Source organism: Erpetoichthys calabaricus, chromosome 3 (genome assembly GCF_900747795.2).
Source record: "Erpetoichthys calabaricus chromosome 3, fErpCal1.3, whole genome shotgun sequence".
In the NCBI taxonomy this organism is placed as follows: domain Eukaryota; kingdom Metazoa; phylum Chordata; class Cladistia; order Polypteriformes; family Polypteridae; genus Erpetoichthys; species Erpetoichthys calabaricus.
The window spans coordinates 50,339,498-50,355,201 of NC_041396.2; the positions used below are offsets into that span (position 1 = coordinate 50,339,498).

Here is a 15,704-nt window from a genome sequence, read left to right on the forward strand (position 1 = left end):
AAATGCTGACCTTAGCTTCATGAATGAATTTGGAAATCACAACTGGATGTTCCTTTGAAACAGCTACAGCGTTGTTCAGGAATGTTCTTAGATCACTGTCAGAATAAGCAACATTCATAGCCGCTCCACTTAAAACATAAGATGGACGAACCAGACAGGGGTAACCTACTTTCTCACAAAACTGTACAGCAGACTAGAAAAAAATAAACACAATTAAGTTTAATATATTTCTTCTAAACAAAAATTTCAGAATAATTATTAAATTGTTTCACACCTGTAAATCTGAAAGTTCTTTCCACTGGGGTTGACTTATTCCAATAGTGTCTAACATTCTAGAAAATTTAAATCTGTTCTCTGCAGAGTCAATAGATTCTGGAGAGGTGCCCAAAATTTTACACTGCTGCCGATGAAGTGCCATTGCAATATTATTGGGTAACTGTCCTCCCATGGAAAGTATAACGCCATCTGGATTTTCCAGTTCATAAATATCCATTACAGTCTACAATTAAGGAGAGTAGGGAAATAAAAAATAGTCATTAAAAATCTTTCAAATTAAATTTTTTTTAATCTTAATTAAAAAGAACACCAAAGATTTTCAAAATTTGCTTTTTTGGTAAGTGTTTACACTGTAATGTCCAATTCGGCATAATAAATTTTAATTTTCTATCACAAAATAAATAAAATAGAATTACGTTAAAAAAACAAAAAAAAACAAAACAGGATATGACCAGTTTTTTTTTGTAACTATAATATCTCTCTCTCTCTATATATATATATATCTCATATATATATATATATATATATATATATATATATATATATAAAATTCACTAAGTCCATGGCAAACAAGACGCACGCAAGACAGAGCCACGTGCGCCAACAATTCACTAAGCAGCCAACCATGGCACGCAACACAGAGACCATGGGATACACATGACAGAGCCCCGCCCGCCAAGTCTAACCCTGCAAAGAACATGCCCATCTTGATACAACAGATACTCAAGTAGACTGTATCAGGCTAGGATCTGCAGGTATTTTAGTTCTCTGAAGTCCACATTCCTCCAACAGCACAATAATTGAGTTTAACAGTGACTCATTCATTTGTAAGTGAGTTTTTAAAATAGCAACACAAGTCTTTACATCTTCTTACCTCAAAGGAAATTTCATCAAAATATAGCCGGTCACACATATCATAGTCTGTGCTGACAGTTTCTGGATTGTAATTTACCATAATTGTTTGATATCCCATCTACAATTAAAAAGAAAACAAAATGACAATTTTATAAACTTTTAAATATGTACAAGAAAATAAAAACACTGAAATATGCATGTTCAACACTCAACACTTAAATGATCAAGTAATAAGTTAATGAAAAAGCACCAGTAACTTATTCTAACACAGATGATGCAGAAATTTAATTAGATAAAATGATTAGGGGCAAAATGAAAACACTAACCTTACGGAGTTCCTGAGTGCAACCCACAGCACACCAATCAAATTCTACACTGCTACCAATTCGGTATACTCCTGAGCCAATGACCATTATGTGCTGTTTACTCATCTCCAAGTCATGCTGCATTCCATTGTAAGTCAGATACAAGTAATTTGTCTGTGCTGGCCATTCTGCAGCTACTGTATCTATCTGTTTTACAATAGGAAGAATTTTCCAGTCCTGTCGCAACTTTCTTACAGCAAGTTCTGTGCTAAAATGAAAGGAAAAAAGGATAATACTTAATTTAACTCACAAAATTAGTTGAATAACAGTGTTTCAAATGAGTATGGGTGCAGGTTCTACCCAGTGGGTGTCTATGGGAGTAAATAGAAGTATTGTCCTACATCCTCTGCCTAAATGAGATTGGGAAAATATACTGCAGGTGCAGGTTTAAGTATTACCAGAGGTAACAAAGTTAAAGAAATGAACAAACAAGGTATAGAAACTAATGTGTATGCATTTTAAAATAACATTCTATATAGTACTTTAGCTATTTGCTATGCCCGTTTAAAATGATTAAAATTTTCCCAAGGTCTATCATGATCAGTGAGACTCCAGCTTAGCACTACTTTAGGTTGAAAGATGGAAAATTCTGGTGTCTATGAGTGGGTAAATATGAAACAGTTCTGCCTGTTACTTGGAAAAAAAAATCAAGAGCGAAATGACTAGCGTAGTTTGGAGATACTGTATGTTGGACAATGCCTTAACTACGTGTTCACACTGTAATAAAGTTTTAAATCGGAAATTGCAAGACAGTAGTCACAACCCAAGGACAGATCATATACAATACAATTTATTTTTGAATAGCCCAAAATCACACAAGAAGTGCTGCAATGGGCTTTAACAGGCCCTGCCTCTTGACAGCCCCCCAGCCTTGACTCTAAGAAGGCAAGGAAAAACTCCCAAAAAAAAAAAAAAAAAAAACCTTGTAGGGAAAAAATGGAAGAAACCTTGGGAAAGGCAGTTCAAAAGTGGTATCTGTGTGGTATCATAAGCAAAAATGTTAGCCAGCATGAAGTTCTTTATCAGACACTAGGAACAAACCATCAAAAAGATAATAGCTGTAAAGTAGTGTACCAGGGATGTACATGTAAAGCGAGATCAATGCTTCTTTTATTTTAATTAATATATAGCTGTTAAATTACAGAATTAAAGATAACAACTTAAAGTCAATTTTAATCTTTAATGTAGTTATATTTTACTACTTCCTTTTTATAATTTATTTATTTATTTTAAGTTTTTGGGTAGCAGCTATAACCATACACTAGCTAACAGGATAAGAAAATGGACACTCAAAATATCTGCGACCTCCCTATGCAAAGACAAAAGTAAAGTTAACAATAGAATTACCAGAGTCTACGAAAAAACTCGTAGATCCGGCCTACCTTAAAACCGTTCTCACCTCTCTTTTGCCTTCTAATTGTTCCGATTAACACGAGCAGCAAGCAGCTGGCTATTCCATTCCCCACCGCCGCAGAACGTTCACTAAGTTTTCCCAGCTCATGCCTTGTTTGATTATCTGGGAGTGACTGAAGTGCTGGAGTTTTAGAGTGGAAATAATAGATCGCTATTTGGAACACAAGCATTTCATGTGTGTTCCATTTCTACAGTAATCTGTGTAAACATTTTTTAAAACGGAAACGTTTTTCATATTTTAGTAGTAAATGACAAAATGTAGGCATAAACTATATAATGTATGAAGCCTGAAGTCCAAAGATCAAGTAAAAACTTTCACAAAAGATTCAAGGAATAGACAACAGCTTCAGTGCCATAGCGGTAAGATTTGCTGACTTGTAATCAACAGTCCCCGGTTCGATCCCCACTCACTCCTATATTTGCCGTTTTCAGTAGTGAGCTGCTCCTTTTGTTAATATTATACAGTACACACATACATTTGGTTTGCATCTCTAACACACGGTGTGCATTTAAAGGACTTGTAAAAGTTAGTTTTTTGTAACTTTAATTCTCTCTAAATCACGATACATACTACCGCCACTTTTTTTTTTTTTTTATTCAGTTTTATTGAGTGTTCCTGCTCAGAGACAGAGACAGAGACAGAGACAGAGACAGAGACAGAGACAGAGACAGAGACAGAGACAGAGACAGAGACAGAGATAGAGATAGAGATAGAGATAGAGATAGAGATAGAGATAGAGATAGAGATAGAGATAGAGATAGAGATAGAGATAGAGATAGAGAGATAGATACTTTATTAATCCCAATGGGAAATTCACATTAGAATTAGTGTGCACCTTATGGTGTATGATGTCAAAAAAAAAAAAAAAAAAACCACAAACACAGACGTACGTATATATGATATTTGGAAATATTCGTTTTATGACCTGTATAGTACATTTCGGAAAACTTTGTGGCACGGATGCAACATTATTCATATTATTCATATTCATTCACATAACATCTTGCGGTCTGTAATCAGTGACTGCGTGTTTTTTCTCCCCGATCTTGCCAGTCCCCACATGTTGCTGTATGCCGTTTATTTTGTACTCCAGGATATGCAGAGGATAGAATAGTACAGAGCAGTAAGTTCAGCGCTTTATGCATTCATCAGATTCAAATGTTAACTGTTCACACACACGCAAGGATCGTCTTTCCTACATTTACAACGTGTGTACCTGTTACAATGTACACGCTTCTCTCTATGCTGTGGTTTCTATTACACACCTGAAAAAAAGAGACAATATATGTGAAAACATCATCGCACTAATGCAATATTATTTGAAAACTAACAGCGTCAGATCGTGTGTGGATTTATGTTGCCGCTATTACTGAAAGAAAAAAAAAGATCAACATGTGCGTTGATCCTGCAGCACTCAATAAGTTCATGCGCTCTAACACCCCCCCCCCCCCCCCCCCCACCTGACTCTAAGAAACAGCGCAAGTACAGACGCAAACCAAGTGTGATCAAGAGTCCCCGGTTCGATCCCCACTCACTCCTATATTTGCTGTTTTCAGTAGTAAGCTGCTCTTTTTGTTAATATTATACAGTACACACATACACTTGGTTTGCGTCTGTACTTGCGCTGTTACTTAGAATCAGATCGGGGGGGCGGGGAATGTTAGAGCGTGTGAGCTTTTTCAGTGCATCAGGATCAACGCACATGTTGATCTTTTTTTTTTTTTTCTTTCGGTACATGTGCCTACCCTGTTTATTTATATATCTAGTGACTTTTCTGCCTGTCTGTCTCTTTATTACGCAGTGCTCGGTCTGTCTGTGTGTTATGGATCTTAAAAATAACAGTTATAAGGACACTTGTTCATGTTAATTGCAGTCTCAATTGTTAAAAAATATTTTAAAAGGAGCATCCCACATGAAAATATAACGATCTCATTAAATGACAGTACATACCAATTTATAAATTTTATATCCGTTTGAGGTTAAAAAGAAAAAAAAAAAAAAAAAAACACTTTCTCCTCAATGGGGAATCGAACTCGGGTCTCTGATGGACAGTAAGCCTGCTGGGCTCTGAGACAGCAAATCTTACCTCTACACCACGGAAGCTGTTGTATTGTTCTGCTTCACACATTCTATAATTTATGCCTACATTTTGTAACATTTATTACTAAAATATGAAAAAGTTTGTTTTAACAATGTGTTTACACATATCACTGTAGAAATGGAACACACATGAAATGCGTGTATTCCAAATAACGATCTATTATTTCCACTTTAAAACTCCACTTCACTCCCAGATAATCAATCAAGGCATGAGCTGGGAGATGCTCGTGCACATTCTAAGTCGGTGGGGGGATGGAATAGCCGGCTGCTTGCAGCTTGTTTTTAGTGGCACATTTAGAGGACAAAGGATGCTGGCGGAGAGGTGCGAATGGTTTTAAGGTGGGCCGGATCTATGAGTTTTTTCGTAGACTCTGGTAATTCTAGTGTTAAGCTAAAGAAAAAGTTGAGTTGTGGTATATCCTCAATGTAGAGACACTGACAGCCTATTGATGATGACACATGTATAGTGCATTAACAAGTTTTTACTTATTTGTACTTCATCCTCAGCTGTGGATAGCTTCATGGTGATAAGTCAGTAACAATTTTTGGAATTCAGATTACTGAAACAATGAGAGACTACTTTTCTAATAGAAATGTGTGTTCACCATCACGAATATGCTTGACTTTGAAGATCTGAATTCTTACAGCAGCAGCAGCAATTGCTGTACCAACCATGAAGGGTTGCAAAAACCAGCGTTTATAGTAAACTAGATTTTAATACTAATGTTGTGATTCGTGTAGTCAAATACTTTGAAACGGACATGCTTACTTGGAAAAGCAATTTTTATGTATGAGCTAAAGTGCAAACATAAGTTATGCTGCATGATTTAACCAAGTGTTTTGGAAAAGAATAGTGAATTTTTTATTTTATATAGTAAGTGCATTTACTCTCTTGGAAGTAAAGCTGTTTTGGTAAATGACATTATATTAAGTACAAAATCTGATCTGTGTCTTCTCACTGAAATTTGGCTTAGTAAATCTAACACTGTTCCTCTAGCTGAGGCATCACCAGATGGTTGCACATTACTCACAAGTCTAGAGAGTCTGGTCAAGGAGGCGGCCTTGGAATAATTCATTGTAACAAAATGCAAATCTTGGCCGGGTTGGAATCTCAACTATTTTTGGGACTCATTCAGTCTTTGTGACTTGAGCAGCCATACAGTATATATATTGTATGCATGTTATCATCCAGTTGATGCTCGGAATGTTTCTGGTGTCCTCCATAAAAGCAACTGACAGTTTTATCATGAAAGACCCGTAGTATTATTTGTTTTGTCGTTTAATGTTTGTTTTTGTTAATTATATTTTCATCTTGCATTATTCTTATTGTAACAATGTTGTAGTGGCAATAGAATTAAATCAACCTAATACTATTAATTTAATTGACTTTTTTTTACAACATCAAAAATTCTGCACGTAAAAACTTTATACCTTATAACTTATTACACCACAAAACAAAAATTAATCTGTCAAAAAACCTTAAAAAACGCTTTGCTTTTCCCATTGTTTTTACACTACCTTGAACATATTCCGCAATTATATTTTGATTAAAATAGGCTATTATATTATCCATATTACTAACCGAGAATGGAAGGCACGGACCCAGGTACACGGCGATGGACGCAGGAGACATAGTGCGCAGGCGCCTACAGCGCACGTCTCATAAACCGCAAGCGAAGTCTGATCCACCGCGAACGAAGGATTCACGGCCCAAAAACGAAAGAGCTCAACTAACGTAAATAAGACATGAAGCAACAACGCGCCCAAAGCTAACGACTAACGACACAGCCACACAAAAAAGAGGATTCTGCGCTGCACCCCAGAGACAAACGTAAGAGGCTACGGAGGCCCCACAGGTCCACAAAGATAGTACGGAAGGCGCGGGAAAGTACAAAAGGCGCAGGCACCTACAACGCGCTTTTGAACTAAACGTCCACACCACACAGCACGGTCCACGCGCTTCTAACACACCGCAAGCATAAACACGAGATAGTACAGAAACCCCACAGATCCGGACTCCACAACATATGTGAATCACATTACAGTAATACAATATTAAGCACTTTACACATGGACAACTGTATGTAGCCCTCTCAAGAGAGTACAGATCCCTACACGTCCACACTACACAGCATAGTCAAACCCGACATAGTACGGAAGGTGCAGGCGCCTACAACGCGCTTCGAAAGCACCGCAGGCAAAAACCCGAGATAGTACAGAAGCCCCAATGATCCGGACTCCACAGCATATGTGAATCACATTACAGTAATACAACACTAGAAGTACTCACAGAAAACACAAACAGAAGAGGCTTCCCAAGGACAACACGCCGTCTTTACTACAAATGTGGTGTGTGAAGATATCCTTTGTACGTCATCTACACCTTTACACTCCAATATATCTCATACATAGATCTGCGCAAACTCAAAGACATTCTATACTTGCATAACATAACAATTAAACTGCTATTGTCATTTACATATATTACATAGACCTACAGATGTCGTAACAGTGAACATGATACATATGTGAAAATTACTAGGACAGACAATAATCTCTTTCAAATCTATTTCGGGTTACCCAAGACCAGGGGTTGGCGAGCGAAGCGAGCAGGGGGCGGAGCCCCCTAGTATATAAGATAAGTAAGCAATTTTATTTTTATCTACCATAAACATCCAATATTTATTTTGTGGATTCAGCAGCTCTCTTTGTGATTTTTGTTTATTCATTAATGAACTAAATGTCATTTGTTTCGCAACATTGTAGCTATCGTGTTGGTGTTACAATTTTTTCGTAAAAAAGAAATAGGATTTTTTTTTTAATAGGTTCATAATCAAAAAAACTAAGTTATCAAAATCGAAGGTAAAGTATAAAACAAATATAGCTATGCTATTTAATTTGCAATATTTATTTACATAGGTAAAAAATTAAAGTTTAATTGATTGTAAAAGAATTTTAATTGGAAGAGACTAATTGGAGATATGCTCTTGTATGTCTGTTATCATCCACTTGACGCTCGTAACGTTTGCACAATCATTGAAAATTGCAGGAATCAATCTGGACACAGCCTGTTCCTCATATGGACAACTTTATGTGGCGTGTTCAAGGGTACGAGAACCTTTATATACTGGCTAAAAATGGAAAAACTAAAAACATTGTATGTAACAAGGCACTTCAATAAACAATACAAGCACATTAGTCTTCATTGTTTGTTAATTTATTTTTATGTTTACAGTTTTTTTTGTTTTTATTATTATATTTTTGTCAAACAATTATAAAAAAAAAAACAACACTATTTTCCTCCCAGGTAACGCCGGGTATTTCAGCTAGTCACTTCTAAAAATTTAAACGACTTCACATCCTTTGAGGCATTCATTTTAAATATTAAAACAGATTCCAACACAATGGCAGTGCTAATCTACAGAACACCAAGGTCATATTCATTGTTCATGACTGAATTTGGCAACCTTTTATCTGATTTGGCTATAAATTATGATCACATAGTGTTGATGGGGGATTTTAATGTAGGCTACACATTGATGTGGAAAATGAAACTTTTAGCAAATGTTTTACTTATTTGTTAAATTCAGTAGGATTTTGCCATTTTTTCAAAAGTCCAACTCATAATCATAACCACACACTAGATTTAATTATAACTTACAAAGTTGAAACTCAAAATTTAAATATTTCTCCATTAAATGAAGTTATTTCTGATCACTACTTAATTACAATTGATTTGGTTCTGCCCTTACCAATATACTCACAGATTTAAAAAAAAAGACTGTGCGACATATAGACTAATTCTGCTTCAAAATTTAGATACTTTAAGTCAACTAATTGTGTAAAACCATTTAGATCAGTTAACATCAAATATAAACATGGAAAAAACAATTTAGATCAGCTAGCATCACATTATAATATGACCTTGAGAGATGCTCTGGATGCAGTGGCTCCCCTTAAAACAAAAGTGATCAAAGCACATAAAACTCTCCCTAGTTTAATGAAAACACTTGAGCTCTTAAATTAGAGTGTCGAAAACTAGAGGGCAGATGGAGAACAACAAAGCTGCATGTCTTTCAAATTGCATGGACAGAGAGTGTTAAAAAATATAATAAAGCTCTCTTTAAAGCTCACTCAGATTATTATTCTAAAATAATAGCAATAATAAAAATCTTCGGGTACTGTTTAGAATAGTGGTTAATTTAACAAAAGGGAATTCAGATCTACAGTGCAAAATACCAACAGATATTAGCAGTACAGACTTTATGAAGTTATTTAATGAGAAAATTAAAAAAATAAGAGCCCAGATCTCAGCATCACAGTGCAAACCACATACTAGCCTGGCAGACCCTGTCTCACATTGCATTCAACACTTTAGAGATTTTAATCCTGTAACTGAGTAGGAAGTCTTGACTTTAATGTCTAAAATGAAACCAACTACCTGTTCTCTAGATCCGATGGCAACAAAACTAGTAAAAAGTGCAATGATGTTCTTACATTGCCTATTCTTAACATTACTAGGGGGCTCCGCCCCCTGCTCGCTTCGCTCGCCAACCCCTGGCGTTGGGGCATGATAAAGAGTGAGATGTATGAATTAGATATAGAATAGTGTGCAGGTTTGGATGATGCCTATATAAATACAAAATAGAGTGTTTGGCATAGAGTAATGTTTTATTGGAATATTTCTCTGTATACAACATTAGTAGTAAAGATGGTGTCTTGTCTTTGAATGAGTCTTCCTTGGCATGGATCATTTTTAACTTTAAGTTTAATGTGAGATGAACGTCGAACACATGAGAAGGCAACATAAAGATGTCCATGTCCAAAAACGGGTTCAGGTCAGAACTCATAAGGTCAATTCCAAGAATGAGAACAGTATTGTTAGCATGTGAATCTGAAAGAACTGTTGCTTGAATAACATCGTGTGTTATGGTGTTGACGACTAAACGTGTGCCATTGCATAAACCCTGTTTAGTGTTAAGGTTTCCTAATAGCATGATTATTGTTCCGTTTTTAAGGGCAAGGTTGTGTTGTGGTCATCCGTCCGGGTTAATAGTGTTCAAATATTCTAAGGGTAAATTCAGATGTTCATTGTCGTCATCAGAGTCAACTTTGTCAGAGCTTAGAAAGAGCCGTGTCTCTCCAGGAAGTAATGAAATGACCTGTTTAATAATGTGATTAACATTAATATTTTTTGGACATAATATAGTGCGTTGTGTTAACCACATATGCGAAAGCAGTAAGGGCCATTGCCTTTTGGTGTCCTGTTATGTTCTCCGGTAGATGCAAAAGCAAATGAACTATTGTAGGATCTAATGCAGTTCATAAAGTTTTCACTTTCAGGCACATCGTTAGTTAGAAGCTTCTGTAGATATTCAGGATATGAATGTAAAGGAGGCTTTCTAATCTGCCCCTTTTGACAACAACGTGTAAATTCATTATTTGTATTGCCAGTTGTTTCTTCTGTGAAGTTAAGCGAATGACAATGATTGCAAATGACATTCATTAATCCCAATGAATTTTCCTCAATAGTGGACTCATTATTGAAAGCGTTGTCAGCCAACTGGCGTAAGCGTTTATCAGACGTCTGGCGTTGATGTCTGCGACGGGCATGTTTTGCTTGTGGCGTTTGAGTGCCGCGTTGTTGCATGTCCATTATTTGTGACGCGCTATTTTTGATTTTTAATTGATTCGCCTCCGCTTTGCGCAAAGTCCGTTTCACTCTACGTCGTGCATTGTTTGTATCGTGCCTTGTCCGGTTTTGTATGTCGGTCAGTTGAGCTTTCTGCTTTTTGAGTCCCGCTTGCTTGTTTTCTGGCCGATCATATGCGCGTTGCTTTGCTCCCTTTTTTGTATGTCTGAGTCGCGAGCTCTTTCTTTTGAAATCGTGCTTGCTTCGATGCAGCACTTTGAGACGCGCGCTGTATGCATCTACGTTCAATGTGTCTGTTCATTTGGGCACGTCTCTGTAACGGGGTTACTCGAGCTTTGAATTTTTTGATCCGAGACATTTTTTCTCACGTATTTTCCGAAGCGCGTTGTATGCGCCGCCGTGTATTGTTTTGGTTTCATTCGTGTTCGTATGTTTGGTCCCGTTATCCGATCCGAATCGTTTTGTACCCGTGTATGCATGACTTGTTTGTTCCTCAGCGTGCGAAATATGTATAAGTAATAAGGAGGATCGCACTCACTGTTAATATGGAGCCTTTTCTCCAGTTGAACGGTTAATAGTGCTTTATTTTAATGAGATCCACCTATGCTGCCTAGTGTGAAGGTTTTGAGATGACGTATGTTTAATATGGACGTTTCCTTTAGATATGTGGCTTTGGGTGTCACTTCTTATTGATTTGGGGGGGGGGGGGGGTTGTTGTTGCGCGCGCGTCTTCTTTCGTTTTGTGTTCCAGGGGCTTGTTGAATACCCCTTTTTGTGTGTGTCCCGTCCGTTGCTTGTAGGGTGTGTGGGGTGGTTTTGTGTTCTTTTTTTTTGTGTTCCAGGGGCTTGTTAAATCCCCCTCTTGGTGTGTATCCTGTCCGGTGCCTGTAGGGGGGGGAGCCTTGCCGTTGTGCGCGAGCGTCTTCTTTTTTTTTGTGTGCTAGTTTCGTGTGCAATGGGTTTCGTGCGGTGCCTGCCTTTGACTACATTTTTCTTTGCCTTTTCCCTTTTTCTGTGCTTGCGGCGTCTCATTTCTTTGTCCTCTTGTTTCTTTGCTCACTCCTTTTTTCTGTGGTCTTGTCCGCCTCTCGTGGCCCCTCATCCGCCTCTCGCGGCCCTTTCTTGCGCCTGCGCAGTACGTCTTTTTGCAGCTACGGCCCATGGCCGGATGTGCCTGCATCCATCATCCGGTTTAGCATTCTCGGTTAGTAATATGGATTAATAGTTCATTATTGCATGGCACAGTACCTGATGCACTAAAAGTGTCAGTCATCAAACCATTTAATAAAAAGTGAAACCTAGACTTTACTTGAGAAATTCCAGTCTGGTTTCCACACGGTCATAGTACAGAAACTGCACTAACACATGTTGTAAACGACATTCTGATATCCTCTGATGATGGAAACTCCACTGTAATTATGTTGTTAGACTTAAAAATAGCGTTTGATAACATTGACCATTCTATTTTACTCCACAAGCTAGAAAATGATGTTGGGCTTACAAGCACCGTCCTTGCCTGGTTTAGTTCTTATTTATCAAACCGATTCCAGTACGTATAGAAATGTTCAGACAGTACTCCATCATTATACACAGAACTGAGATATGGTGTCTCGCAGGGGTCAGTACTGGGACCTTTACTGTTTTCACTTTAATTGTTTCCACTGGGACCTATCATTAGAAAACATAATGTTAATTTTCACTCGTATGCAGATGACACCCTGTTATACCTTTCTTTTAGACCAAATGAAGTTTCTCCAATGTTAGCTTTAATTAGTTGTGTTAGTGAATTAAAGGAGTGGATGGATAAGAACTACTTGCCTTTAAACACTGATAAAAAAGTAATAATAATTGGAGAGAATGATGCTGATCTTAACAATATTTTGTCATTTAATTCACCATTAATTTTACTGAATCAGCCCACAGTCTACGAGTTATCTTTGACTCTAGCATGTCATTTAAAGCGCACATTACAAAGTTGTCTAAATAATGTTTCTTCCATCGTAAAAATGTTGGGAAATTAAGGCGTTTTCTAAATAAGCAGGATTCTGAGAAATTAATTCATGCATTTATTTCTAGTAGGATTGACTACAGCAATGCGGTGTTCACTGGATGTTCAAACTGTTCTTTATACAGCTTCCAGTTAATCCAAAATGCTGCTGCAAGAATTATTACAAGAACAAGAAAATACAAACACATAACATTGGTTCTTAAATCCTTACACTGGCTCCCGGTTAAGTTTAGGGCATTTTTCAAAAGCCTCCTTTTAATATATAAAGCCTTAAATGGCGGAGGAACTTATCATGACTTACAAAGCAGAGAGCACATTAAGATCTCGGTCTGCTTATGGTTCCAAGGATTAATAAAACAGTGGGAAGTCGAGCTTTTAGTTTCAGGCCCCCTAAACTGTGGGATGGTCTGCCTGCTACTAGAGAGATGCCCCTTCAGTCTCAGCTTTCAAATCCCAGCTGAAGACTCACTACTTCAGTTTAGCATATCCTGACTAGAGCTGCTGATTAACTATACAGATTGCATCTCTGTTGTTAGTTATTAGCACTAAAACATAAAGTAATATGATCATTATAATTTGTTATTAACCCTTACCTATTTGGTTTCTCTTCTCAGTACTCAAATGTGGCACTTAGTACCACTGCCCATCTGCCAAGTTGTTTTGCCTGCCTAAAGTCAAGTCATCTCTGATGGAGAATCGCAGGAATCATTGTACAGAGGGGTTCTTTCATCAGATTGGCCAGTCCAGCAATGACTCAGATGTAGAATAGCCAATAGAAGAAATCCAAATCGTATTATGTGATATCATCCTGTGTTGAATTCTGCTCTGTACTTGTAAGATTTCTATTGCACAATTATATTGTATTGAGGATAACTTGTGTTCTGTTCTGTGTATTGACCCCCCTTTTTTTTTTTGACACCCACTGCACCCCCTACCTACCTGGAAAGGGGTCTCTCTTTGAACTGCCTTTCCCAAGGTTTCTTCAATTTTTTTCCCTACATGTGTTTTTTTTGGTAGTTTTTCTTTGTTTTCTTAAAGAGTCAAGACTGGGGCGCTGTCAAAAGGCAGGGCCTATTAAAGCCCATTACGGCACTTCTAGTGTGAGTTTGGGCTATATAAAAACAAACTGTATTGTATTGTATTGTAAATGCAGAGTTTTTATCATACATTCCATATGTATTTGAGAGTTTTCACCTAGGGAGTCCATTTGTTTCCAAAATTCCAAAGTATACATATTAAATATTTTCAGTTGACCGCAGAAACGCTCCGAATTGTGTGAATGTTTGATAGTGTTCTTTGAGTTACTGCCATCCAGTCTACAATGGAACTTTGCTTTGCATGTGTATCTGCTGGCATTGGCACGTGTTAACAGACAAGACAAAAGAACCCTCAGATGCAGTCAAGGTAACTTAGAAGTGTAAAACCTTATTGAATTAACAGTAAATGTAATAAAACTATCTCCACTGATGAACAATGTTTCCATCTTTAAAAGAATGTGTTACATGAACAACTGTTAAAAGTACAACACTGTATCAGTACACTTACTTGATGAATAAGGGACAGGCTACTTTTTAAAGGATGCATTTCTGGACAGTTTTATTTTCATTGAATGTTAAGGATACTGTCTGAAAATTAGAATATGCTATTATAATTTTTAGATTTGATTCTGTTTTTGTTATATATAACCATCTCTTTCAACACATATGTAGGAGTGAGGGTCAACAGAAGCAACGCACAAAGCAACTCTAGATGGGGTGCCTGTCTACACTGCACACACTCACCCACCACATGTCACCAATCAACCCCAACGTGCATGTCTCCAGGAAGTGGGAGGAAACCCATGTGAATCCTTAAGAACTTACCAGTCTAAATTCAAAGTCGGTGGCTGGGCTAGGATCTCAAAGCACAACACTTCACTTTGTTACAAATGAAATCCATTTGGACACAACTATATATACATTACTGATGAACTGGTATTTTTTATTAGTAAGTAAAAAACAGTTATATGGTGTCAAGACATGGAAATTTGGTGTAGGATAAAATTAATGTACAAGTACAAAATGCAATGGATTTGAGTGGGTTTGATTTCAGTGCCCACACAAAACACTAAGTAACCAAGAAAAGCGGAATAAATCTTTATAAATAAAATAACCAGTTAGATAGAAAACCTTTCAGAAAATTAAAAAAATAATAAAGAGCAAAACAAAATATCTATCACAAATTATCTTTATGTTAGGATGTGTGTTCTTCATAAATTTAATTTTCAAAGAACAACATACCTTTGAACAGCAAGTGCAATCTGTTTATCTGAGAAACCCAGCTGTTTGGCTTTTAACAGTACTTCAGGAAGTATGTCGGTTTCATCTTGTCTGTAAGTCTCTAAAACTGCAGTGTGATCAGTAATATTTTTCATCTTGTTCAGAAACCAACGATCAATCTTAGTAAGTTCATACAAACGGTCCACAGAATACCCAGCTCTAAGGGCTGCTGCCAATACAAAAATCCTTTTATCCGTTGGCGTCTCCAGCTCCTATATAGTTATATTAATAAATAAAGGAAGAAAAGTTAAAATGGAAAAACCATTTTTAACATCAGATATGTTTTTGTATGTTTCACAAAGAATAAATGGAACCATGAAGGAAAAATTAAACTTCGTGCAATGAAAATCAACATAAAAATCACAAAAATTTAAAAACAGGCAATATTCATTAATGCAGTTTCAATATATCATCCAATCTCATGCACTTTATTTCAATAATGCACAGAAGCACCATATTCAACCATATATAGGTATATGAAGTAGGGGATAATTATTAAGGTACATGAATTTGAGCAACCTCATCTGAAGACGATTTAATGGTGTGGTCGAATCCAACACAATTTTCATCCACCATTCGCAGAGCCTTCTGGAAAGCTTCTTCAAAATTACGGCCAATAGCCATTACTTCTCCTAGAGTTTAATAAAAAAAAAATATATATATTATATAAAATATATACACATACACACACACAAATACACACTATTTAAGAAAA

At 36.8% G+C, this 15,704-nt stretch overlaps 1 protein-coding gene across 3 annotated transcripts in view; it reads right to left on the bottom strand.

Moving 5' to 3' along the window:
* cad (carbamoyl-phosphate synthetase 2, aspartate transcarbamylase, and dihydroorotase) overlaps positions 1-15,704 on the bottom strand; it is a 134,863-nt gene that overhangs the window by 65,334 nt on the left and 53,825 nt on the right. For all 3 annotated transcript variants that reach the window (XM_028796796.2, XM_028796794.2, XM_028796793.2), the window contains exons 16-21: positions 15,509-15,621; positions 14,951-15,201; positions 1,458-1,704; positions 1,151-1,249; positions 275-499; positions 11-193 (exon numbers count right to left, since the gene is read on the bottom strand). In XM_028796796.2, coding sequence (XP_028652629.2) covers positions 11-193; positions 275-499; positions 1,151-1,249; positions 1,458-1,704; positions 14,951-15,201; positions 15,509-15,621 — 1,118 coding nt within the window. The remainder of the gene's footprint in view (positions 1-10; positions 194-274; positions 500-1,150; positions 1,250-1,457; positions 1,705-14,950; positions 15,202-15,508; positions 15,622-15,704) is intronic.